This window comes from Brettanomyces nanus, chromosome 3, assembly GCF_011074865.1.
Source record: "Brettanomyces nanus chromosome 3, complete sequence".
Taxonomy (NCBI): Eukaryota; Fungi; Ascomycota; class Pichiomycetes; order Pichiales; family Pichiaceae; genus Brettanomyces; species Brettanomyces nanus.
Genome location: NC_052376.1, coordinates 1,063,035 through 1,087,036, shown reverse-complemented (window position 1 = coordinate 1,087,036; position 24,002 = coordinate 1,063,035). Strand labels below are relative to the sequence as shown.

At 42.8% G+C, this 24,002-nt stretch overlaps 11 protein-coding genes across 11 annotated transcripts; 8 read left to right on the top strand and 3 right to left on the bottom strand.

Annotated features, from left to right (window-relative positions):
- Nucleotides 1-292: 292 nt before the first annotated feature.
- FOA43_003189 (uncharacterized protein) lies at nucleotides 293-1,404 on the top strand (the record flags this gene model as incomplete). Its single annotated transcript, XM_038923464.1, has 2 exons — nucleotides 293-299; nucleotides 350-1,404. 2 exons carry the CDS (start codon nucleotides 293-295, stop codon nucleotides 1,402-1,404), a joined length of 1,062 nt encoding a protein of 353 aa, XP_038779392.1.
- A 35-nt stretch (nucleotides 1,405-1,439) lies between these two features.
- On the bottom strand, nucleotides 1,440-2,525 carry RCL1 (rRNA-processing endoribonuclease; the record flags this gene model as incomplete). Its single annotated transcript, XM_038923463.1, has 1 exon — nucleotides 1,440-2,525. The coding sequence occupies one exon, from the start codon at nucleotides 2,523-2,525 to the stop codon at nucleotides 1,440-1,442; it is 1,086 nt and encodes a 361-aa protein (XP_038779391.1).
- A 231-nt stretch (nucleotides 2,526-2,756) lies between these two features.
- FOA43_003187 (uncharacterized protein) lies at nucleotides 2,757-3,707 on the top strand (the record flags this gene model as incomplete). The annotated part of the gene is made up of 1 exon (XM_038923462.1): nucleotides 2,757-3,707. The coding sequence occupies one exon, from the start codon at nucleotides 2,757-2,759 to the stop codon at nucleotides 3,705-3,707; it is 951 nt and encodes a 316-aa protein (XP_038779390.1).
- A 1,167-nt stretch (nucleotides 3,708-4,874) lies between these two features.
- Nucleotides 4,875-8,194, top strand: FOA43_003186 (uncharacterized protein; the record flags this gene model as incomplete). The annotated part of the gene is made up of 2 exons (XM_038923461.1): nucleotides 4,875-4,882; nucleotides 4,921-8,194. The coding sequence occupies 2 exons, from the start codon at nucleotides 4,875-4,877 to the stop codon at nucleotides 8,192-8,194; spliced, it is 3,282 nt and encodes a 1,093-aa protein (XP_038779389.1).
- Nucleotides 8,195-9,665: 1,471 nt separating this feature from the next.
- Nucleotides 9,666-11,051, top strand: FOA43_003185 (uncharacterized protein; the record flags this gene model as incomplete). Its single annotated transcript, XM_038923460.1, has 1 exon — nucleotides 9,666-11,051. The coding sequence occupies one exon, from the start codon at nucleotides 9,666-9,668 to the stop codon at nucleotides 11,049-11,051; it is 1,386 nt and encodes a 461-aa protein (XP_038779388.1).
- A 247-nt stretch (nucleotides 11,052-11,298) lies between these two features.
- FOA43_003184 (uncharacterized protein) lies at nucleotides 11,299-12,132 on the top strand (the record flags this gene model as incomplete). The annotated part of the gene is made up of 1 exon (XM_038923459.1): nucleotides 11,299-12,132. One exon carries the CDS (start codon nucleotides 11,299-11,301, stop codon nucleotides 12,130-12,132), a length of 834 nt encoding a protein of 277 aa, XP_038779387.1.
- A 79-nt stretch (nucleotides 12,133-12,211) lies between these two features.
- On the bottom strand, nucleotides 12,212-13,633 carry FOA43_003183 (uncharacterized protein; the record flags this gene model as incomplete). Its single annotated transcript, XM_038923458.1, has 1 exon — nucleotides 12,212-13,633. The coding sequence occupies one exon, from the start codon at nucleotides 13,631-13,633 to the stop codon at nucleotides 12,212-12,214; it is 1,422 nt and encodes a 473-aa protein (XP_038779386.1).
- Nucleotides 13,634-16,299: 2,666 nt separating this feature from the next.
- On the top strand, nucleotides 16,300-17,241 carry FOA43_003182 (uncharacterized protein; the record flags this gene model as incomplete). Its single annotated transcript, XM_038923457.1, has 1 exon — nucleotides 16,300-17,241. One exon carries the CDS (start codon nucleotides 16,300-16,302, stop codon nucleotides 17,239-17,241), a length of 942 nt encoding a protein of 313 aa, XP_038779385.1.
- Nucleotides 17,242-17,510: 269 nt separating this feature from the next.
- FOA43_003181 (uncharacterized protein) lies at nucleotides 17,511-18,359 on the top strand (the record flags this gene model as incomplete). The annotated part of the gene is made up of 1 exon (XM_038923456.1): nucleotides 17,511-18,359. One exon carries the CDS (start codon nucleotides 17,511-17,513, stop codon nucleotides 18,357-18,359), a length of 849 nt encoding a protein of 282 aa, XP_038779384.1.
- A 15-nt stretch (nucleotides 18,360-18,374) lies between these two features.
- On the bottom strand, nucleotides 18,375-21,197 carry FOA43_003180 (uncharacterized protein; the record flags this gene model as incomplete). The annotated part of the gene is made up of 2 exons (XM_038923455.1): nucleotides 18,375-21,151; nucleotides 21,191-21,197. 2 exons carry the CDS (start codon nucleotides 21,195-21,197, stop codon nucleotides 18,375-18,377), a joined length of 2,784 nt encoding a protein of 927 aa, XP_038779383.1.
- A 653-nt stretch (nucleotides 21,198-21,850) lies between these two features.
- On the top strand, nucleotides 21,851-23,887 carry FOA43_003179 (uncharacterized protein; the record flags this gene model as incomplete). The annotated part of the gene is made up of 2 exons (XM_038923454.1): nucleotides 21,851-21,859; nucleotides 22,055-23,887. 2 exons carry the CDS (start codon nucleotides 21,851-21,853, stop codon nucleotides 23,885-23,887), a joined length of 1,842 nt encoding a protein of 613 aa, XP_038779382.1.
- Nucleotides 23,888-24,002: the final 115 nt, after the last annotated feature.

Genomic DNA, 24,002 nt, shown 5'->3' with positions numbered 1-24,002 from the left:
AACATATCAACTACTTGGTGGTGCATAATATCAAGTTTTCCAACGAATATTATCTGGCCTCCAACAATAATAACGGCAAACAACAGCCCAAGCATCAAAACAGGGGAGAAACCAAAGTGATACGTAGATACAGTGATTTTGCATGGTTGGTCGATGTTCTTTGGAAGAAATACCCTTTCAGAATGATCCCCGAGCTTCCTCCAAAGAAGTTTGCAAGTAAGTATCTTTAGGAAAGATAGCTGCTATTCATCTTCTTTCTCTTACTAACAATATCTAGTAGCTTCGTCTGGGGATGCAACGTTTCTTCAAAAAAGAAGAAGAGGACTCCAACGTTTCCTCTATCAGTTAGTCAAGCATCCTGTATTGTGCAAGGAGAACTTGGTGGTGATGTTTCTCACCGTTCCAAACGATTTTACCAATTGGAAGAAGTTTGCTAACATCGAACTTACCGATGAATTTGAAGGAGTTCGTGTTCATATTCCATCAAGATTCAAAATTAATGTGAACCATCTATTAAGAGGATTGAGAGATAACGAGTCTGACGATAGCACTGGTTCTTCACCCGCAGGCGGGAATAATATGGCAGCTCGGAATGATTCTGTGATTAATAATATTACCCAAATATGGAACGAGAGCCCTGTGAATCACAAATCGGTTGATTTTGTCGATAATTTCGACCATTTGAACACCAGTTTGACTAGGATGGCAGATCTCTGGTCGAAATTTGCTTTTTTGGCAGAAAGAATCGAGCGCAGAGAGCTAGCAGTAGCTTCTGATCATCAGAAGGCTGGTGCTTTCCTTGAGAATTTTGCAAATGTTAACACAAATGTGTTCGGAATGGATAATATTATTGAAAATAGAAGCAGAAAGACGACTGAGGAGTCCCAGAACTTGAATATTATCAACACAATTTTGAAGCAGGCTATAGGCTTTTTTGGAAACACCAAGAAAGTGAAGGAGGAAGAAATGACAAGCGTTTGCCTCGATGTTATCGAAAACTTCAAGAAGTTCCAAGATTATATGGCATCATTGCACTTCCTTATGGAACGGATTACCAACTACAGAAATGAATCGGAAAAGCGGATTCATATCTTGCTCAACAAGTTGACCCGGGCGAACGAAAGATTGTCCCATATCAAGGGTAAATCCGACATCAAAGGCAGTGAAATTGACAGGCTGGTTACGATCACGACACAGACCTCAGATCAACTCAACAATCTGATCTCTAGGATCATCTTGGTCAAATTAACCTTTGTCAACGAGTACGCTTTATATCAGAAGACAAAATACATTATTAGTGAAGTGTTCCAGGATTGGTTTAGAGAAAGACTGAAGTTTGGAGACGTTCAGCAAGAAGCGGTGCAGAGACTTTTCACGGATCTACAAGACCTTCCATTAAAATAGTTAGCAAAGAAGTATGGTGAAATAAAACAGTATGATTAAGCGATCTTTTTAGAGGCATTCGTGAAGCCTACACCTTTGGCAGTAGCATAGAGACAATTGTCGTAATCTTCGCAGTCTTTAAAGAAGAACTCTGTACCAAACAACTCTTTGATGTCTCTAAGAAGTCCAATCAACTTGGCATCGATCTGCTGCTTATTAACAATGATTCGTCCAATGTCCTCTTTTCCGATCACCATAAAGGTAAAGGCCAAAGCGAGTTGGTTTCTACCAAGACAACCGCTCTTCTGCACCAATTCTAGAAGATTGTAAGCCACTCTTTCACCAAGGTCCTCCGGAGTTTCTCCTGGTCCTCCCATATCATCGACAGCATATCTTAGTTGAGTCTTTTTCGACTCAGAAAACAAGGTTAGACCGAATCCAGGCGATTTACCGGCATTTTCACCACGCCAGACGTCGGTAGTGATGTTAACCTCGCAACCAGCAGGTCGGAGAACATTTCTAGAAGCATCGACAAGTCGGTTAGCAACAGAAGGAGACACTCTAGCACAGTACGCTATTCCTCTGATAGCAGAAATTTTTTGAATATCAAGAATATGGATAGTAATAGGTTGAGGAATTAGACTATTGACAAGTAAATGCACTTCACCACCTCCATTAGGTGGGCAGCCGCGCTTCAAAGTATGCAATTCAACCTCTCGAACACCGAACTTTTCCATAACAGGAAGCAACCCCCAACGGATAAAATCCAAACCTGGATCTGCCTTCGATGAAGTTAATCCGTTAAACACTATAGAGAATTTCTTCTTTGAGAAAGGTGCCAAATAGAGCATGGGTTCCAAGAAATATCCGCAAGCCTTTGATGTGGGGCAATTGTGTGTGAAAGATCCTCCTATGATTAATCCTGGTCTATAAATTACTGTGGTACCTGTGTAAGAAATCTCAATAACGGAGCCATTGGTAACACTTTCTAACAATCTTAAAAACGAGATCTCATAATCCTTAAGACCAGGATTAAGGTCATCAGCCCTGACTTTTTCGATCTTGATGGGCTTTCCGCTAAGCGTGGAAAGAACTAGTCTCAGACGGAAATTTTCATACCCCTGGAATGTTGTGACAGCCATGATTAAGATGCTGAATACAAAAAACGTATATATATGAATTCATAGAGTCTGTCTCTTTATCTGAAAAATTTGAAAAATTTGAAAAAAAAAAATGCATTCAAGTCCTCGGCTTACATAATCGTGTAATCGAAAAATGTGAATAGAAGGATGTTGAGTGTTAACGCTGCCCTTTTTCGCCCTTTGTGCGTAGTTTGTTTCTCTATCTGTTTTCAAATACTTTTCCTTTTGCCAATGTCAAAGAAGAGTGAAAGCACGGATGAGCTCAGCGGATTGGCTACGCCACGGCTTGCCACGCCAACTTTCATGACACCGGGGGATGGTATGATTAACGAAGGAAACAACAATAGTAGCAACGGCAGTAACGAGTACTTTACCCAGCATGATATAGACAAGATTATCGGTTCAGATGGAAAGCCTAAGACTAGCTTTAAGATTGGTGCCTCAGGTGCTACAGGAACCACCAAGAGTAACAATTTGAACAATCCTGAAGAATTGGCAGACGCTGTAGCAGCTGCAGGTGTAAATATTAGAGCCGAGGAGGAGGCAATGGCAGGAAGCATAGGATTATCTGTTTCAAGGAGACTGCTACATCAGAATCATTTTTTAAAGCCACAGCAGTTGGCATGGTTTATGAATAAGGCGATGGAAGAGCAAGGAATGACGACAATGGGATTTGATTTGGACCTGCTTAATCTGATGTCGTCTGCATGTGAATCGTACATGACGAGTCTGGTGGCAGATTCGGTTGTCATGTCACGTCATAGACGTAGAGGCATGAAGACGCGGCGGAAGCAGTCACTGACAGGTTCCAAATCTGAGATTTCAAGAGCCTTGAAAGAGATAGCCGTCAAGCAGAAGTTTCGTGAGGAGAAAAGGGTGCAGAGAAGAATTGCTCTCGGATTGGAAGAGGAAAAGAAGGACGAACAAGCTGAAGAACAGACACAGACGAATATAACAGCATCGCTTATGATGTCAGGATCGATGAAGAAGAGGTATTCGTGGATGCAAACACCTGCATCTGGAAGTAAGACACTCAATTCTAGAGGTGATAACGGTATAAGGTACCGGGAAGCCCGTGAAGAGTCCGGTATTGTGATGAGGGATCTACTGGCTGCTATCGAGAATCGCCGTATGGGAGTATCCTCTGCTGTCCTCAAGGGTTATGCCAAGCTAAGAGACTGATGTATACTAAGATGCGATATGTAATAATAGATTAGATGGGTTTTTAATTGGAATCTGAACTGCTTGAATAGTCAAGCGAGATGCCTTGAACTATGGGCTTTGGAGGTACCGTCTGCTTTACAGAATTCACTTTGGTCAGTCCTGATCTCCTATACTCCTCAAACGCTCGCCTGGCCTCTGCTTCGTCTCTTCTTTCAATCTCATCTTCATCTGTCTTCTTTAAGAATACTTGGCTTTTGGCCAGTTCTAATTTCCGGCTCTTCTGTTGTAAATCATCGATCTCATCAACCATCTCTTGCTCTTTCTGCTGTTGCTTCAGTCTCTTCTCCAACTGTTCGAGGCCTGTCTCTGTTTCGTCGTCATTCCGACCTCTTTTCTTATTTTTTTCTTTCTGCTTCTCCCTCTCTTCTAACTTATCCTCTTGTTCCAATCTTGTCAATATATCTTCCATTGTTTCCTCCTTCTTCTCTGGCTCTTTGTGCTCTGACCTGGCCACATTTCGCTCACATCCTCTAATACATTCATAGTCACTATTCTGAGGATCCGTAGCAAATACAAGATCATTGAAGCATCGTGGACACCTGATATGGAACCAAAGGATCTTGATTCCAAGATAATTCTCTTTGGTAACTTCCTTTTTTGCGTTGAACTTCTTCGATTTCGATATATACTCATTGCACTTGAGACATTTCATAGAGAACGGTGCCATTAATCTAACACTGGGCCATGATCCCGGGCCAGCACGTTTCTTTCGCACTTTCTTCAGCTGCGATGGATCAAAATCCGGTGGATAGTATTTGTTAATGGCCTTTCGTTCTGACATATCAATAAGCACTTTATAGAGACGCCCTTTATACTACTGGAAGTGTCCGATTAAGCCTGTATCATCTCTCCGTTTTTTTCTCCGAGGATCTTTTACTTTTGCACCGCCCCAAACGCGAACTCGTATGGTAAATAAATAGAGCTTTTGTTTGATCCATTAATATTTGACGTCTCCCTTTCTTTCTTCATATATATCCATGGCTCCGGACTTTAACTTATCGGAGGCAGTTACGGTGTTTCCTGAGGAGTACGATAGTTATGAAATAGACCTTGATCGTGGTGATCCAAAGACTACATTGGGAGAAATCACCGATGTCTTAGCCGTTAGACCCTCTGGGATCTTGGATGACTCTGTGTGGGATCCATTGGAGGAACTCACTCATTGTTACAGGAGTCTTCCAAATAGTGTTAAATACCAATTGGCTTACCTTATAAATAACTCTTTGGAGACAGAGATTGAAAGGGAGACGAGACCTGCGCTGCAAGAAGGCGATGTCGATAGCTTTGCCATCCATAGACAGATCCTTGAGCTTTATGGTTATCTTGTTTTTGTTCTTTTGTATCATTTTGGAAAAGAAGAGGCCGATCCAAAGAATCTCGAGTTGAAAAATCACATTAAGAAGACCAGTGAGATCATTGAGAGCTGTTTGGTTACCGTGTCTCACCTGTTCACTCTAAGGCTATCTCTTCTCTTCCAAACGACTCCTGAACGGAATCTATTCGTAGGAAATCTCTTTTTGAACCCGATTAATGTTTTGCTTGAAAATCCGTACCGGGCGAAGGTGACTTCCGTAAAATTGCATGCTTTCAAGGCAATCTGTCTCGCTGTTAAGTATCATGGACAGGCCTCCCATACTCAGAATGCCATATTACAACATCTCACCTACTTTCCCCATTTGAGTACCACTATGGCCGAACTCTTACAAGTGATGACAGATCATTACGATTATCCACAGTTGACAGATAGCATTTTGAAAGAGGTGAGCGCTAAGAAGTTCAACGAAAACGATACTACGGGGCCCAAGTCCATTAGTAATTTCCTCATTAAGCTTTCTGAGCTATCTCCTATGGTTACCATGAGACAGATGTCGTTGATCGCAGAATTATTGGATAATAACTCGTTTACCCTACGTTGTGCCGTCGTGGAGGTGGTTGGTAACATTATCAGCACATTGGCCAAATCTCAGGAAGAGTATGACCTTCATAAGGAAAGTGCCAATGACTATATTGAATTACTAGAAGAACGACTGTTGGATGTAAATCCTTATGTGAGAGCGAGAGCCTTGCAAGGCTTGATTAAATTGACAGAAATGCAAGTGAAATTTGTTAATCGAAGATTAAGATGGACCAAGTTAGCTGTGAGGCATTTGGAAGACCGGTCTGGACTTGTCAGAAGAAATGCCATTAAGTTTTTATCACATTTGATCATGGCACATCCATATTCGGCTATTAATGATGAGAGACTTGATTATGACACATGGGATGACAGGTTTAAATTATTAACAGAGAAACTCAAAGAGTTACAGCCGGATATCTTTGAGGAGGAAGAAGAGAAGGAGGAGGAAAAGGAGGAGGAAAAGGAGGAGGAAAAGGAGGAGAAAGGAGAAACAGGGGGAGATCCTGAAGAAGAAGAAGATGACGACAATGCAGACGGTGTTAGTGAGGTTGACAATGACGATATGGATTCCGAGAATGGCGAAAAGAATAATTCTAAAGTGGCCGAGAAGCCTGCTGAAATGGAACCATCCGGCAGCGATCCAGCGATGGTCCAGAAACTATTTCTTACATGGCAGATATATCAGGATTGTCTTAGTTTCATTAAGCTTATTGAAAAATCCGCAGAACTCTGCTGTGAGTTGCTCCATTCCAAGTCTAAAATCGAAGTCATCGATGTCATGAGCTATTTTGTTCTTTGTGATGCCTACGGTATTCATAACTCTGTCAAAGGAATCAAGCAGATGCTACACCTTGTTTGGATGAAAGGCAGCAATGAAGAGGGCAATCAAGTGGTTGATAAACTTATTGAATGCTACCAATCCCTTTATCTCAATTCTCCATCTACAGATACGCAACTACAAAGGGCCGCTCGCATTGCAAAAAGTCTTGTGGAGTTAACATACAATGCCTCGTTAGCCGACTTGGCATCTCTGGAAAAGTTAATGGGTGAGTTCTACAGTAAAAAGCTTATTGGAAGTGACGTCGTCAATGTTCTTTGGAGTCTGTTCCGCGAAGAGAGTACTCCTAGGGAGTGTAAAAGGGGATCTATTATTATATTGGGAATGCTAGCCCTTGCCAATAACGAGATTTCTCTCAAGGGGCTTGACTTAATTCTTGACGTGGGTCTTGATCCTGAGTCTAAAGACTGGATTTTGTCTTCGTATGCTTGTATTGCGCTTCGCAGGGCCGTTCCTGCGAAAGCAGGTACTACGTACAGGATGGCGAAGGAGGCGGTGGTAGTGGGTAAACTCACCACGGTTCTACTTTTGTATACAGAGGATGGACGATGGTTTGGTATGGCCGAAGAAGCATTGAACTCAATGTATGCCATTGCATCCCGCCCGGATGACATTGCCACCGAGATTCTTCGGAGGAAGACAGCCGAAGTCTTCAATACCGAAAAGGAAACCGAGAAACAAGTTGTCGGACTTACGCAGCTTCTCTTCTTGGTTGGACATATCGGTTTAAAGACGGTGATTTACTTGGAAAAGTGCGAGGCTGAATTCAAGAAGAAGCAGATTGCGAAGGAGAATAAAAAAAGCGAGGAGGATAATGAGTTGGATATGATCGGTGGCACCAACGAAGACGACTTTTCTGATGCTGTGCAGGTGATAAAGGAAAAAGAATTGCTTTACGGGAAAAAGAGCTTTTTGGCAAAATATGTGCCGTTGGTTAAGGAGATAGTGGTTCATCGAAAGGATTATGCTGATCCACGCTTACAAAGACAGGCGATCTTATGTCTGGGTAAGATGATGTGTATTTCGCCTCGATTCTGCGAAGACAACTTGAAGATATTTTTGAATGCTATGGAGCATTCGGAAGATCCGATTGTTCGAAGCAATGCTACCCTAGCTTTAGGGGATATGGCTGTGTGCTTCAATAGTATCATTGATACGAACAAGAATTACCTATACGAAAGACTTCAGGATTCGGACATCATGGTTCAGCGAACATGCTTGATGACTGTGACGTTTCTCATTTTGGCTGGACAAGTGAAAGTGAAGGGTCAATTGGCGCAAATGGCCAAGTTGTACGTGAATGTAGACCCAGCCATTGTGGATATGTGTAAGCTTTTCTTTTCGGAGTTGGCTACTAAGGATAATGCCATCTACAACGGCTTTATGGATATGTTCAGTGGATTGACTACGGACGAGAAGTTGAATCCCAAGGATTTCAAAGAAGTCACTAAATTTGTCATTGCGTTTATTCAGAAAGACAAACACAAGCAGCAATTGGCCTCAAAGTTGTATCAACGGCTTATTAAGACCGATTCAGAAAAGCTATGGGAACAGACGGCTCTGGTTATCAAGGAAATTATTCCAAGGCAGGACGCTACTGTGACATCCAGAAAGGACGAAGAAAGTGCCAAGGGGAGGTTGTACAATGAAATATTGGAGACGATTGAACAGGGATATGAAAAACCAGCAGAGAAGGTGGAGGGAAGTTAAGACTATACCTACTATGTTATAACTTTGGAATATGTATATTACAATTACCTTTTGAAGAAATCACTTGGATCGTTAAAAACGTCATGAGCTCTGCCTAATTTGTAGTCCAAAGGCAACTGCTTAGAGTAAAGCTCTCCCTTTTCTAAATGCTCTTTGACCAAGTCTGCAAGTCCCTCCAGGAAAGCGGGATCACCGTTTAGTGACTCGCAACGAACAAGTTTGTCCGGGTTTTTCAACTCACCTCTCAACTCAATGTCGATTTCATGAAGAGTCTCTATATGATCACTAGTGAAAGCGATAGGAACGGTAACAATACCAGGAACAGGGTGATTGATTTTCTCCAACAACCTAATGGTAATGTCCTTAGTTTGAGGACCGAGCCAAGGCATGGGGCCAACCTTGGATTGCCATGTTAACCTGTACGGGTTCTTGAAGTGCAACTTCTCCATGACACTATAGACAGTAGCACCCACTTCAGCAGGATAAGCGTCGCCTCTGTTGATAACAGTCAGAGGTAAAGAATGTGCACTAAATAGAATAACAACTTGGTCTCTCACCTCTTTTGGATATTTTGCAAGAGCATCTTCAATATGTCTTGCAAAAGCATCAATTAAGCACGGATGCTTAGGCCATCTGTCGATAACAGACCACTTAATTTTGTGGTCTGGATCTAAGCTCTTGGCGTTACGGTATAAATCGTTGATGGAAGAAGCAGTGGTTGAGTAACTAAACTGCGGATACTGAGAAAAGGCAACGGCATGCCTAACACCATCGGCAAGCATCTTTTTGTACGTCTCGGCCATCAGTGGGTTGGCGTAACGGAATGCCACATAGGGGATATGGGGAGCAGTAGACGGCATGATTTTGTCAAGCCGCTTGCACACGGTCTCTGCCTGAAGTTCAGACCATTTTCTGATAGGAGAACCGCCTCCTATATCATGGTATCTACCCTCCACCATAGGGGTCCTTCTTTTGGCAATAAATTTAGCAATGACGTTTTGGAATCGTCCAAATGGAATCAAATCACCGTCTGAAAATAAGTTGTATAAGAAATCACCTGTCTCTGCAACTGTCGAAGGTCCTCCCATGTTCATAAATACGACACCTGTTGCTTCTTTGTTGGAAGTGGAAGCATTAGTGCTGACACTCCTTGAAAATGCACCGAAAGTCGAAGGAGATGCCGTAAGCACCGACCGTGCCATCCTCATGGTCTGCGCATTCTGAAATGCTCTAATAGCCCCAAGGTGTTGTCTGCGAAGTTTATACATCATATTAATATTCAATAGTCTCAACGTCTGCCTACTCGGTGAAAAGAGTAGTGACATATGGAACTTCTTCGCTTTATATACGATTTCTCATCTTGCCACCAATTTTATTTTTCACTTGCGCTTAGCTAACAGAAGGCTCCTGGTATACATACATCTTTTCCTGTATCGAAAAGACCCTATTGAATCTTATCCAGCTCGTTTAAATGTCCTTTGAGATCAATTGGGATACAATCTCTACTGATGAATCTCTTAGGAGCGCATTGAAAGACCTCCTTAATGAAAGACTTTCCTCGATCAACCTGCCCAAGTATATGGATAATCTTCAGGTAGTCGAGGTTGATTTGGGAAACGTTTCTCCAGAGTTGGCAATCAGAGATATCGACCACCCATTTGCCGAATTTTATGGTCAAGAAGATGACAACTCTGCTGATTCAAGCCAAGGTGGTAGTGGTGGTATTCATCCTACCAGGGTTCGCTCCGGTAAGTTTAATGGGACCTCTTTTGATGCTGAAGGAAGTGCCATCACTGCTCCCCATATTCCTGGAATCTCCGCTCCTCCAATCAGTAGGAGTCCCTCACCATCTCTTGTTGGCTACAACCCTCATCTGTCATCCCCCATTCCAAGAGGATCGACCGCTGGACTTCTGATTCCTAGACCCAGTTCGCCGTATTTCCAAGGCTTGCATAATGGTGTTGGTATAGGAGCCTTTGGAATGAAGGAAAATGATACGTTGAGCCATAATGATACTGAAGCTTTTGCTCCCGTTCCTATGGAGCCTAATTTGAGTATTGATGGTGTTCAAGAGGACACGCCCGCCTCGACGAATACCTCTGTGAAGCCTGAAACCTTGAATAATTCTGATAATAGTGGACTGCCTCGTGGAAAAAACGATTTTCAGTTGACACTGGATCTTCAATGGACTTCAAAGATCTACATTGAGGTCACCTGTAACTTAGTAGTGAACTATCCATCGCCTGGATTCATTACGCTTCCTGTAAGACTTAAAATCAGTGATCTATTGATACATTCGTTAGCTGTGTGCGCTTACTTAGATCACAGAGTATTTATATCGTTTTTATGCGACTTGGATGATGACGAGTCTTCTTCAAATAGAGAGGAATCTAGACAAGATTCCAGAAAATCTTCTATCGGTGATCCTACCGGTGGTGGATTTCTCAATTCTGATACTTTCCATTCGGGAAGTGGGGACAGAATAGATATGATAAAGGATCTTAAGATTGAAGGAGAATTAGGAGACTATGAAGATTCTTCTGAAGGTTTTGACCGATCAAAAACTACGTCGACAAGCTCAAATTCTACTAATTTAGAATCTCCTCTTAAGCAATCATACTATTCTTCTAAACCTATTCGACGAGAAAGGCAGTCTCTTCAACAGCTAGGAACTACAATGACTACCAGCGATAGCGGCACAGTAGCAGAGACATCTGGAAATGGATCTGTGCTTCGAAATATAGGTAAAATTGAGAAGTTCCTGGTATCTGCATTGAGAAAGGTGCTAATAAACGAACTGGCATGGCCTAGTTGGATAGAATTAGATCTAAGAGAAGATGAAGAGACATCCGATTAACTTATCTAATGGAAGACGATTGTTTGGCTACTTATACATATAATCATAAAATGGACACTTGCAACGTTCTAGTCCTGGGATATGCAAATAAAGGAGATGACTACTAACAAATGATAGTAAAACGTAGTAAACTTATTTAACTTTCCTCATCTCGACTCCAATTCGATAAGGACTCGCGCACTTTGTTATTCCCCTTATCTCCTTTTTCCCTTGCTGTTCCTTTAATCAACCACCTTCTTCATCAACCATGCTGCAATCATGCTTATATAAACACCCTACCGTGGTAAGAATCACAACAAGATGCATTACGGAAAACCATTATAAAAACCTCGACTTGGATCCCACTGCAGACCTGAAGCAGATCAAGAAAAGCTTCAAGAGGCTCAGTATGAAGCTTCATCCGGACATCCTATTATCTCAAGAATTGCCCCAAGATATGCTTAGAAAGAAGAAAAACCACTATCTACAGATCAAGAAATCCTATGAGTTACTCATGGATCCTGAAAAGAAAGCCTCCTACGACAGAAATATCGCTGTGCGAACTGCTGCCGGTGCAAGGAAAGCTGCGTCGACCAACTCTCAAAGGGGAAACTTCTTCCACTATACAAGAGTCAGATATCCGCAATCAGTAGGCTACGACTTTGGCGATTCCTCACATTTCGACTCAAAGAAACATATGAAGCGTAACATGGCTAACGAGCAGCGAATAAGAGAGCGTAAAATCATCCAATTTGGTGACTTGTTTCGTCACGACTTGAACACCAGAAATATCGCCTATGGTGTTCACAAGGGACTACATCAGTTTCACACTGGAATAGATGAGGCTGAAAGAGAAAAAGCGTTTCTTTGGAGATTGTTTGTAGGTTTTGTGGGGATGATGGTGGCCTGGGAGTTGACGATAGGTCGGGTGGACAGTGGCAATACATCTAAGAAAAATGAAATTCATTATTCTCCACACAGCGAGACTCACAGAGACGAACTGACCCCGTCACTCGCTTCATCTGAGTACACTGCAACTCTTCTCTCGAACGCTATCGAAGGTTCTGGTGGCAGAACCAAAAAGGCCAATACCAAGTCCTGATAGTCATCCAAATACAATTTATACTACTGATAGACTACGCATGCATAATTTAACGTACAATCATAATCATTTAATTTCCCTACTCTTCACTAAGAGCACAAAGAGCAGCACCAACAGACGAACCGTCTTTAGAAATATTGATATGTAACCTTCTTTCACCCTTTGGTCCCAACTGAGTCAATGAAACGGCATCTCTCATCATGGTCCTGTAACCAGGGTAGAACTCAACAACGGAACCATCAGCACCAACATCAACTTCAACATGATGACCATCAAATGCACCAACCTTCATCAACAAGGCACTGATTGGAATGGCAGCCAAGTATGCAGATCTATGAGCAATGGCCCTAGTCAATTGTTGGATAACCAATCTCTCTTCGGTAGTAGTTGGGAGTCTAAGCATTTGCTGTAGCTTCAATTCACTAGCTTTCAAACCAGTAGAGTCATCAATTTCAAACAACGACATGGCTTCAGTGTCCAAATTAAACGGAGTTGTCAATCTGTGAGGTAAGGCTTCTTCAGTAGCGTAGTCCTTGAAGAGCAATCCTTCCTTCCAGAGATCAAATAACACAACTCTAAGAGTTTCACCCATATATAAACCACTGACTCGCTTCTCAAAGATATGGACACCTGGATTGGAGCTGTTCTTATCAACCACTTGATCCCACTTGGTATTTGGAAGAATCTTCATCTGGTTATCAAACGAACCCCATTCAGTATTGATCACCATCTGAGTAACACCAGCCTCTTTGAGGTGTTTTCTAACATCTTCTGGCAATTTCTTGATCTTGCTCACGTCCTCAGCATAGGCACCGTTGGTACCGGTACCGAAAATACAACCGATGATAGTTTCACCCTCCTTATTGGCACCAGTGTAAGATCTGGCTAAAAGAGTACCAACGGTATCGTTAGCTAAAGCACCAACCGTGACTGGCACCTTAAGAGCGTCTAAATGTTCCTGAAGCAAAGCAACAACATCCTTACCAACACAGTCAGACACATCAAAACCTTTAGTCCATCTAGTCAAAGTACCAGAGTTCAAAGACTTCTGCTTAACTGGGAAACTAAAGGTAAATCCCATCTTGAAGTTATTACCTTCCTTCAACGAGTCACTGTGATGAGTTTTGAGGAACTTATCAATCTTCTCAGACATCCACTGAAACAACATGGCACTGGTACCAGACATCATATCCAATGGAATAGGACTCTTGGCCTGAACCAAGCTAAATGTGTGGTCTCCCTTTAATGTGACAGAGACAACACGGAAGTTGGTACCACCAAGATCAACGGCCAAAAGAACTCCCTGCTCGTGTCCCGTTGGAATCGATGTCACATAGGTAGGAATCATCATCAATGCAGTAGGGTCATCATCTGTCTCCAAACCTCTCTCACAAGAGTCGATGAAGTAATCAACTCCTCTGAGAATCAGATCCTGTGACACCTCAAAGCATTTGCACACTTGATTAGCACGTGTTTGTAATTTCTTATTAACGGCTGGCATAGCACTGAAAAGCAATGGGAAAAAATTAAACAAGAAATAACTTTGTTTATGCACCACATCACTTTTCAGACTCCGAGAATCTTCTCCCTTTATATAGTTGCAAGAATTTGGCTTTTCTGCCTGAGTCAGGAAGAAGAATTTTCCGGAGATCTACGCGTATCCTCGAAAACTCTTCTGCCCGGAGTTCTGGAGTTACCTCGGTCCCTCGGCAGCAGCAGCCCGGTGACCTTAATGGTCGCGCTAGACCCGCTGGAGTCATTTGGCCGCGATAAATTAACTGAACACACGATTACTTTAAACTCATCGAGTAATATATCTCACTAGCTGTTTCCCTCAGAACCTTCACTCATCAACTATAGCCCACCCCACTAGCCATCTCGTCTGATTTTCTCGCAGTAGAAATTGGTTCAGTTTCTTCTAACTATTGTGTGCCCGGATTTTCTTCGGACTTTAATAACCCATCGTATCTCATCTCTGGAGTAGCTAATAAAATTTCCCCTGGTAGAGGCCCCCCGGAGTGGCTTCTCCTGTGTCCCCACTGTCTCCTTCATCCCCTCTGTCCTTCTGACCTTCTATTCTTCTATTCTTCTATCCTTCCGACCCTATGTTCATCATTTTCTCATACCCTCTTCTTGCGGCGGTAGTGCGGTGGTGGTGCGTGGACCATTACTGAGGCTAGCAACACATCGTTCTATCGTTGGATCACCACGCCATTGCTGGACTAGAAGATCTCCATTTAATCCGGCTCCACATTTCTTTTTCGTGGGGTTTGGTCATTTGACAAAAAAGAACAATACTTTTCTTTTCTAAGATATCCCAACGATCATTCGTAGACGTCTCTCAGCCATTTTTGAGCTTGATGTTTTTCCAGAATCTCGGGGTTTCAAAAGAACAGCTTTGATTTTACTTCTTCCATATAGACTTGACTGGTATCGATATATAGCTCTTAAAACAACTAGCCATACTTATGAATATCCCATTTTATTCTTTCTCCCCAACTGAAATGTCCTTGATTTTTCCCTCTATTTCGGAATAACTATACTTTTTTTTATCCGAGTTTTTCCGGGTGAGACAATAGTCCTCCCACTCTTCAATGGACTATTCTTCTCCACTTTCTTCCCGCACACCTAATTCTGCCTGATGTACATAAAGGTTTTTCCAGACACTGAGGAAATTGAGTCTCTACATCAAATACTTTCATATCTATTTGAACAGTTTTGCGGAATGGTAAAATTATCAGAGTTTCTTCTCTTACTTGCATAAATTGTAGTTACTTATCTTACTGCGTCGGTGGCTCCGCTGGTGTCTCCGGCCTTGAGTGGTTCACGTGACCACACTTCTTACAAGTTCTGGCTTCCAAGCTGTCATCAAACTTGTCAATAGATTCTTTAACTTGAGATCCAAGATCATCACACCGAAATTCGGCTTCATACAACCGCTCGTGACATTTTTGACAGTACCATCTCAGCTTATCATTGGCTCCTTCCGGTCTATCCTGTTCACAAACCAATCCAATAGTATCGGCAAATCTAACAGGACTGTGGGGAACATTGGCAGGAAGTAAGAATGAGTCGCCCTCGCCAATTGTAATATCTCTGAAGTTACCCTCATCAACGACCTTTAAAGTAATAGCACCTTTATATTGGTAGAACCATTCAGGAGTAGTATTGATATGGTAATCCGATCTCTCATTTGGTCCTCCAATAATCATCACTGTGAATCCTCCTCGATGGAGACAGTAATTATTGACTGGAGGTTTCAGCAAATCTCCATTCTCCTCTAACCACCTCTTGATATTGATAGCATCCGGTAGCATTATGATAAATCAGCTCAAAAAAGTTCTTTAGTAAGGGGGTAAAACCTAAAAGCTTTGTAAAAAATAGAATGAAAAAGAAGGTTGCTTCTATCTTCTATAGATGCAAATCCTTACCTCTTTATATCTAAGAAAACCTTGTGATTCTCGGTCAATTATATGAGAACGTTAATTGGTTGAGAAATAACCAGGGGAGTAATTTAGTAAATGACTACACTTTGGAACGTTACTAAGGGGCTCTCTTATTCAACCGAGCTGAGCTGTCGAACCATATTGGGTTTCTTATTCTCCAGCTTTTATTTATTGGTGGTAGAACTGGTACCCTTTTTTGAGACTCCAATTTTCCCTTTACTAGTAGATCAGCGGTAGACAGTAATGTTAAAGAGCATAAGCAAACATTCGACGAGCTTTACGAAGTGCCGGAGAGCCGGATTTTTTACAGGTTGACTAAACCTTCAGACGTCAATGGTAGCGAGCTGATACCCTACATAGGCCTGGGCGCCTCTTGTATAAGCAGAAGACTGGTGTAGGGCCACAGGTGCCTGAAGATAGAGCTAACTGGGGTACGGGTGTTCCTGGTTATGGTGCTGCCGAGTTGAACGGAGTCAGATAAAATTAAGGACTCCCCCGCACTCATAAATATATTTTTCACGATATTGAAAAGAGAGAAAGAAATATTATTCATCTTATATTTTTGTCTATTGAAGATCTGTGACAAGGTCAGGTCAGTGGCTACACTTTTCTCTTTTTGGCTTTTCTTTTTGGTTTTTCTTTCTGGCTTTTCGAATTTTGGTGGTTTCTTTTCAAAACGTTACAATCCATTCCCACTACAGTATTTCGCCGGTATATAAGGATGTCCGCGGAAAAACCGACCACTGCGTGTAAAGTTGTCACTGCAAGTCGCATCGCTAAGAAGTATACCGAAGAGATTAAGGCCCATATCGCCAAACTCGACCATCCGTTAACGTTAGTTGGTCTCCTTGCCAACGCTGATCCTGCCGCTAAGCTCTATGCTAACTGGACCGGCAAGACTGCCAAGCAGTTGGGCTTCAATTACAGGCTTATCGAGATTCCTCAAAAGGATCAGCTAGAAGAGGAAATTTACCAAGTAAATAACGATGAATCGGTTGATGGAATCATCGTGTATTTTCCTGTTTTTGGTAACAGACAGGACCAATATCTTCAGCAGTGTGTTGCCATAGATAAGGATGTAGAAGGCTTGAACTTCAAGTACATCTCTAATATGTATCATAATGTTCGTTATATGGATGATGGTGAGACTAAGAAATCTATTTTACCGTGTACACCGTTGGCTGTTATCAAGATCATGGAATATTTGGGTGTTTACAACGAGTTGCTTGATTACGGTGATAGGCTTTACGGTAAAACTGTCACGGTGGTGAATAGATCCGAGATTGTTGGTAGACCTTTGGCTGCTTTACTTGCCAATGATGGTGCTAGAGTTTACTCTGCGGATATCAACGATATCCAAATTTACGAGAGAGGTGTTGGCCTTAGACTTAGACAACATCAAGTCAAAGAGTGTAATTTGACATTGGAGCAATGTGCTAAAAGCTCTGATATTATCATTACCGGTGTCCCTTCCAAGGATTATAAATTCCCCACCCAATACATTAAAAGGGGTGCAGTTCTTATCAATTTCTCCAGTGAAAAGAACTTCGATGATGAGGCTGTACGGAAGGTTGCATCCATGTATGTTCCTATGATTGGTAAAGTCACCATTTCAATGCTTCTTAGAAACTTGTTAAGATTAAGAGAAAACCGCTTGGCTTAGTTATTATATTATTATATTATTCTTTATTCTATCTAGATATTAGACCAAATAAGTACTGTACGAAAACGGAAAATGGGTGAAAAATCTCCAGATCCGGTGACTCTTTTCGACCCTTACAAACCCCAGATTTTACTCCAGATCCAATTCAACTTTTGATCATTTGCCATATGACAACAACAAATATTCAGGTAGTTCAAACAGTTTCTGAAGTCCGCAAACATCGCTCCACTTGGAGGAAAAACGGGCTCAAAGTGGGATTTGTCGCCACTATGGGGTTTCTTCATCAAGGCCATCAGAGCCTAGTGACCAGATCCCTCGAGGAAAACGATGTCACCGTGGTCTCAATCTTCGTAAACCCATCGCAGTTCGCCCCAGGAGAAGATCTAAACTCCTATCCACGGAATTTGGATCACGATCTTTCTTTACTTTCCAATACTTCGGTAACCAAGCGTAGGGTTACTCTTGTATTTGCGCCTACTGTCTCAGAGATGTATCCTTCAGGCATTCCATTAGAGACAAGTCAGCAGAGGGGTGGATTCATCAACGTTCTAGGTGTTACGGAACAACTAGAAGGTAGATGCCGTCCAGCCTTTTTCCGTGGTGTCACTACTATTGTTGGTAAGCTCCTAAATATAGTAGAGCCCGACAATGCCTACTTTGGCCAGAAGGACGTGCAACAAACAGTCGTTGTTAGACGGATGGTGAAAGATCTTTTTTTCAATACTAAGATCACCGTTGTTCCCATTGTTAGAAATGAAACGGGATTGGCTCTATCTTCTAGAAACGCTTATCTTTCTGATCCTGTGAAGAACAAGGCCACCATTCTTTTCAAATCGTTGAAACTGGCCCACGATGCCTATGAAAATTCTCAGCTAGAGGTTGTAAAGCTCACAGGGCTCATCACGGGGTCCATCAAATCTGCCTCTACAGAGTTCCAAATTGACTACGTTTCATTTAACGACCCCGATGACCTCCATTATCTAGATGCTATTGACCCAGCTAAAGGCTGTATCGTCAGTATGGCCGTGTTTGTTCCTAATGTATTCGGCAAAACCGAACAGACAAGGTTGATCGACAACTGGATCTTACAGCCCATGAAAAATGGCAAATTCAATTAATATTATATGTCTTGTTTACTTCTTACTTGCTTGTAGATACTCCTCATACTCTGTCTCTTTCCTCCTTTGATGCTCCTTACTGCTCACCCCTCTCACTCGTTTACTATAAAAGACTCCTCCATATTCTATCAACCATTCTCCTTTCACTGTACTCACGTAGTTCATGTGCTGCACTCGTCCACTAAGAATTACTTCGTGATATACCACGTATTTTGGAAGATCTCCCATGCCGTATAAAGCTGAAGTGGGGTGTAAAGCCATCTCTAGGCCACTTCTAAGGTGTTGATATTGACCATACTTCTTGAAACTAGCTCCATTCAGAAAAAATGCTGCACAGACACATTCTCTAATTAGGTTCCAGTCTTCACAATCCTGAACAGTTAAATCAAGTTTGTTGTTCTTCATGATCTGAACCAACTGTTCTCTGATCTCGCTGGCACGCCGTAACGACTTATGCTGTAAAAAATTATGCTGACACCATTTTTCATTTCGCCCGTGACTCATGAACTGATCGTAGATGTTGAGTAGGGTGAGATGATCACTTTCAGCCACTTGAAACTTCTCTCTAGAGGAATCGGATTTCTTCTGAAGTCCCATATCGTTGTTTGGACGGACAAAAATGGGCGGAATGGAAAGCATAGCCACTATAGTGACAACTTCTTTGGAGCAATGGAATCGATCCAACGTCGACAAAATAAGGAATTTAGAAAGAGTCGGCTCAATAGGAAATCGAGACATCCTCTCTCCCAACAATGTTAGATCCCCAAAGTTGTCGAGAGCCCCTTCAGACCATAGCTGATACTGTGCAGTACTAATCGATTCTATGGAAGGTCTATCCAAGAAGGGAAATCGGCTCAAGTCTTTCACCTTCAAAGATTTAAGTAGGAGAATGGTATTCTCCAAATTGGTTCGCTGTATCTCCGGGATCGGCTCGGGGAGCATCTCTGTTTGAGCGGCAGTTAAAGTATACAGCCTGTAACAAGTACCTGGACCCGTTCTTCCAGCTCTACCTGCTCTCTGATTGGCTTGTGCCAAAGAAATCGGAGTGATCTGCAAAGATTCCATACTCAATCTTGCATTGTAAACTTTCAACTTCATCAATCCAGTATCGATGACGAAACCGATACCGTCTACAGTCAAAGAAGTCTCTGCAATGTTGGTTGCCACAATACATTTACGATACTCGGACCTCTCAAAGATTCTCGCCTGCAAATCCGCAGGTAAAGTGGAATAAATAGGAAGAACTTGAAGGGGCTTGATGGTTTCATCCAACTTTCTCAAATTATCGAGCTCCTCTTCAATCTGAGAGCATGTCACTTCGATATCTTCTTGTCCTGTCATAAATACAAGTATATCACCCTTGTTTTCCGCACTTAAATGAACTCTTAGCACCTGCTTCACCGCCTCTTCCACATAATCCATCACAGGGACCGATGAAAACATGATATCCACAGGGTATGTTCTTCCTGGAATAATGAACTGCTCAGCATTTCCAAAAAACGAAGAGAATTTATCGGCATTCAAAGTGGCAGATGTCACTATTAACTTCAAGTCACGTCTTCTGGCAAGCAACTTCTTGAACAAACCAATCAAAATGTCCGTGTTCAAAGATCTCTCATGGGCTTCATCCATAATGATACATGAGTACTTGTCAAGATCCTCATCTTGCAAAGTCTCTCTTAATAAAATACCATCGGTCATAAACTTAATACGAGTCTTTGAGGAAGAACGATCTTCAAAACGAATGCTGAAACCGACTTCTTCTCCCAATTTGACGTTCATTTCTTCGCTGACCCTTTGCGCAACAGAGACAGCAGCCACTCTTCTAGGTTGAGTAATCCCAATCAATCCACGTTCTTTGTAACCTTCTCCATAGAGAAACTGGGGAAGCTGTGTAGTTTTACCAGAACCTGTTTCTCCGATTACCACTACAACTTGATTTTCTCTCACCACCTTTAAAAACTGTTCTCGAACTTTGTATGCAGGCAAGGCCTGCCGTTGTCGCTGAATGTCTGCTCTAGAATATCTAGGTGGGGGATTTGTCCGAGTACCACGTCCATCATGTCTGGTGCCGTTGCTTCCTTTTCTGACCACTTTCTCAAGAGCAGAATTATCACTCCTGACGGATTCCCTAGCATTTCTCTGTCGATCACGGTTCTTCCTTCGCTCATTGACTACGCTGGAACCATTTTTCGAGAACTTGAACAGATCTCCTGTTCTGTCCCGAATAACATCTATCATCCCCGTATGATTACTCATAACAGTATGGGAGTCCAAAAATGGAGGCGTTAATCGATGCACATGGATATCAATATCATTACTAACCTCCTCAAGATCATCCTCGTCAATCTTGCTTACTCTATCTTCATCATCCATATCATAATCGTCCATATAGACGTGATTCACTCGTTCGTCTTGCATATACCAATCACGATCGACCTCTCTGTCGCTCAAAGAGGATGAAGGGCTCTGAGCTCCTGCGGCTTCATCTTTCCATTGTCTTTCTCTTTGAGCCAGTTCTTCAAGAATGCTCTTATGCTCATAAGAAACTGGAGGCATCTCAAACTTGGTAACAGAGGCCATCACTTTTGGCTCCCTTGCTTCGTCGTCTCCCCCTAACTGGTCCTCCTTCGACTTCTGGTCACCAATTCGCACATCTATTGCCTCGGTTTTCAACTTGATGGCATCCTCCTTCTTTATCCTTTTAAAGGACACTTTATCGCGGGACTTTGAAGCCCAAAGGGCCGAACGAGAGGCTGAATCTTCATCATCTTCATCAAACGATAACTGGACTTTTTTCAGCGGTCGTTTGTGCTTGAAAGAGTCCATACTAGACATTAGGTATATGCAAGCATCAAAGGGTAGGCCGACCGCGTGAAGTATGAACAAATGTAGGCCCGGTAGCTACCAGGCGGTTCAACAGGCGGTTCCCAAAAGAAATTTGAGCTCAATAAAAAAGAAATTTGTGTGCCTCGGAATTCTGGCGGAATAGAAGCCGAAAAGAGCGCAAAAGCTTTTCTACCGAAGAGATACCGCGTTCATTTGTCAAAAAGCCCACGATATTGTGCCCCAATATTCGTGAGAAGACGAATCTTTAAATAACTTCCCGGTAATATCAAGTGAATGCGTGGTATCCAGGTTTTCCCCGGTGGAACTTGTCAGTAGCCGTAGACTGTGCTCCCTCAGCCTGCTAAAATCTTTTGGAGGTACGTGCTTTCCCCGCGCGGCCTTGTGCTCTCCCCTTGAGGCCTCGGTGGTCGGTCGAGCTTTGACGCAGCTAACGTTATCTCGATATTTTAAACTGGAGTGCGACGATACTTTCATTCCTTGAAAATACAGCCCTTCATCATTCTAACCAACATTTATACCTCTCTTTCTTCACTGCTCTCACGGGTTGAATGACTTTCACTGATCAATTCTCATTCAAACGTACCCACTCGTCTGACGAGACAAAGGACTCCGACTATTTGGCCGGGGCCTCGGGGTCTACCATGCCTGTCGTATCTACGACCACTTCTGCCTTGACCCTTGACAGCATAAATGGTCCTGGAAATGCTTCTGTTAATGCTATTACCTCTTCTCCATCAACACCATCATCTTCTTCATCACTATCATCTCGTTCAGAATACCCTACAAAGAGTCCATCGTTAGCACACCCTTACACAAAGCTATTATGGCGAATTAACAAATTCAAGAGCGAAGAAGTCGAAAAACAGTCCAGACTCATACAGGAAAGCCATAACTTACTATGCCATTCCTCTACAGAGAGTACTACGCGACATGGTTTCAGGAAAACCAATATCAAACCCAAGGTAACAAAGGATGGTACTCCACTAGAGTTTCTCTTTGTTGATTGTAACTCCACCAATCAGAGTTCTGTAGGCGAGGAAGCTTCTCATGATAAAAAGAAGAACAAAAAGAAGAAGAAGAAGAAGTCGACCATGTCGATGCTTGGAAAATCTAAAAAGTCCAAGAATACCCACGATGCTGGGCCCGATTCCTCCTGCTTCTCGTCGTCGTCGTCTACTCTCTCCGAACTTGCGACCATCAATGGGTCTCTACAGGAACTTCCTGAAACTGAGAAGGAGGAAGAAAAACCTCCAGGAAGGGTCACACGACTGTTCAGGAATAGGTCGCTCAGGAAGCGACGCCATGAAATTGATCCTCTTGTTCGCAGTTCACAGCCGTCATCCTCATCTAAGCGCTCCATACTTCGCCAACTATATTCTCGTAAATCAAGGCCCGAGAAGATTGTTCGTCCCTCCCTTGCCGTGAGAACTTCTTTGGAGGAGAACGATTCTTCTCCTACTACATCCGAGACCACTCCTACGCAGAGTTCCTCCACTGCGTCATCTACCATGTTCTCTGTTCGCACTCCCAATCCCTCTATCTCGAGTAATGTGCTTACGCCTATAACCCCAATAGTTTCTACGACATCATCTTTAGCATCTATGGGGTCTGCAGCGAACTACAAGCAGCAGCAGCAGCAGCAGCAACAGCAACAGCAAATGGTTTTCGCCAACTCTCCGCTGACCCACACACCAAGCCAACAGCATCAGGACGAAGATGACTATTCACTTTTAGAGGTGTGCTCTGTCAACACTTCAAACACCAAGAAGATCAAGGCCTTCCGCAGATCTAACTCGATAGTGTCGATGGCCTCGACTTGCTCGATATCGCAATTTCCTCCGACTAGTCCAGCAGTCACTTCTACGGCCGTCAACAATGCTGTTAGACCAAGAGGACGTGTTCAGAGTTGCTCTTCCGCACATTCATTTGGTGGAGCCGTCACAAGGACGCTAGTTTCGCAACCGGTAAAATTTAGGAGCGCATCACATATCAGCCTATCGCCGCAGTCACAGGAATTGGCCAGTGGATCTGCCGATACTTGGTCTTTGGAACCCCGGAAGATGAGCGAGTCCCAGGTTCGTCAGCAGCACCTCCAATATCAACTTCAGGAACTGCAGCAGCAGATGTCCTTTCAAAGGCAGTCGTGGAGACAGCAGAGACTAAAAGCACAGTCTCAAATATCACCAGTGTCAGCGACTATCGCATATGAAGTGCCCGAGTCGACGGAGAAGCTATATTTCGAAAAGTTTAGTAAGGAGACTCCGGGCGATTCATATATGATCTCTCCAGGACAAACGCTGTCCATGACCTCTTCTGCCCCAACAGCGCCGGAATCATCTACTATCCCCGTGATACCGGTGATGCCTATGATGCCCATAGCACAATCAGAGCCGATGTCATGGATGGATTCGACACCACCAACATTAACAGCTTCACCTCAACAGTCAACTCCGTTCGATTTCCCGGAAGAAACATCCAAAGAACTATCTACTTGTGGAGTAGACGATACACATCCTAACATCTCCGAAGAGGAACTAGACAGACTGCTAAAGGATGCATTTGGACTCGATATGGGTCCAAAGGAACCTTCGACAAACGAGTCGTTTTCTGTTACAGACTTAGAAGATCAGAATTTTGACTTACTGGCTTTTATTGATAGTGCAAAGCCAAGTAAATGACTATATACCATTAAGAACGTTTATATTTACTTTATAATGTCCATTTGCTAACACGATGACAGAAGAGTAGCTAGCTACCAGTGAAAAATTCACCTTACTGAGCGAGTTTGAAAAT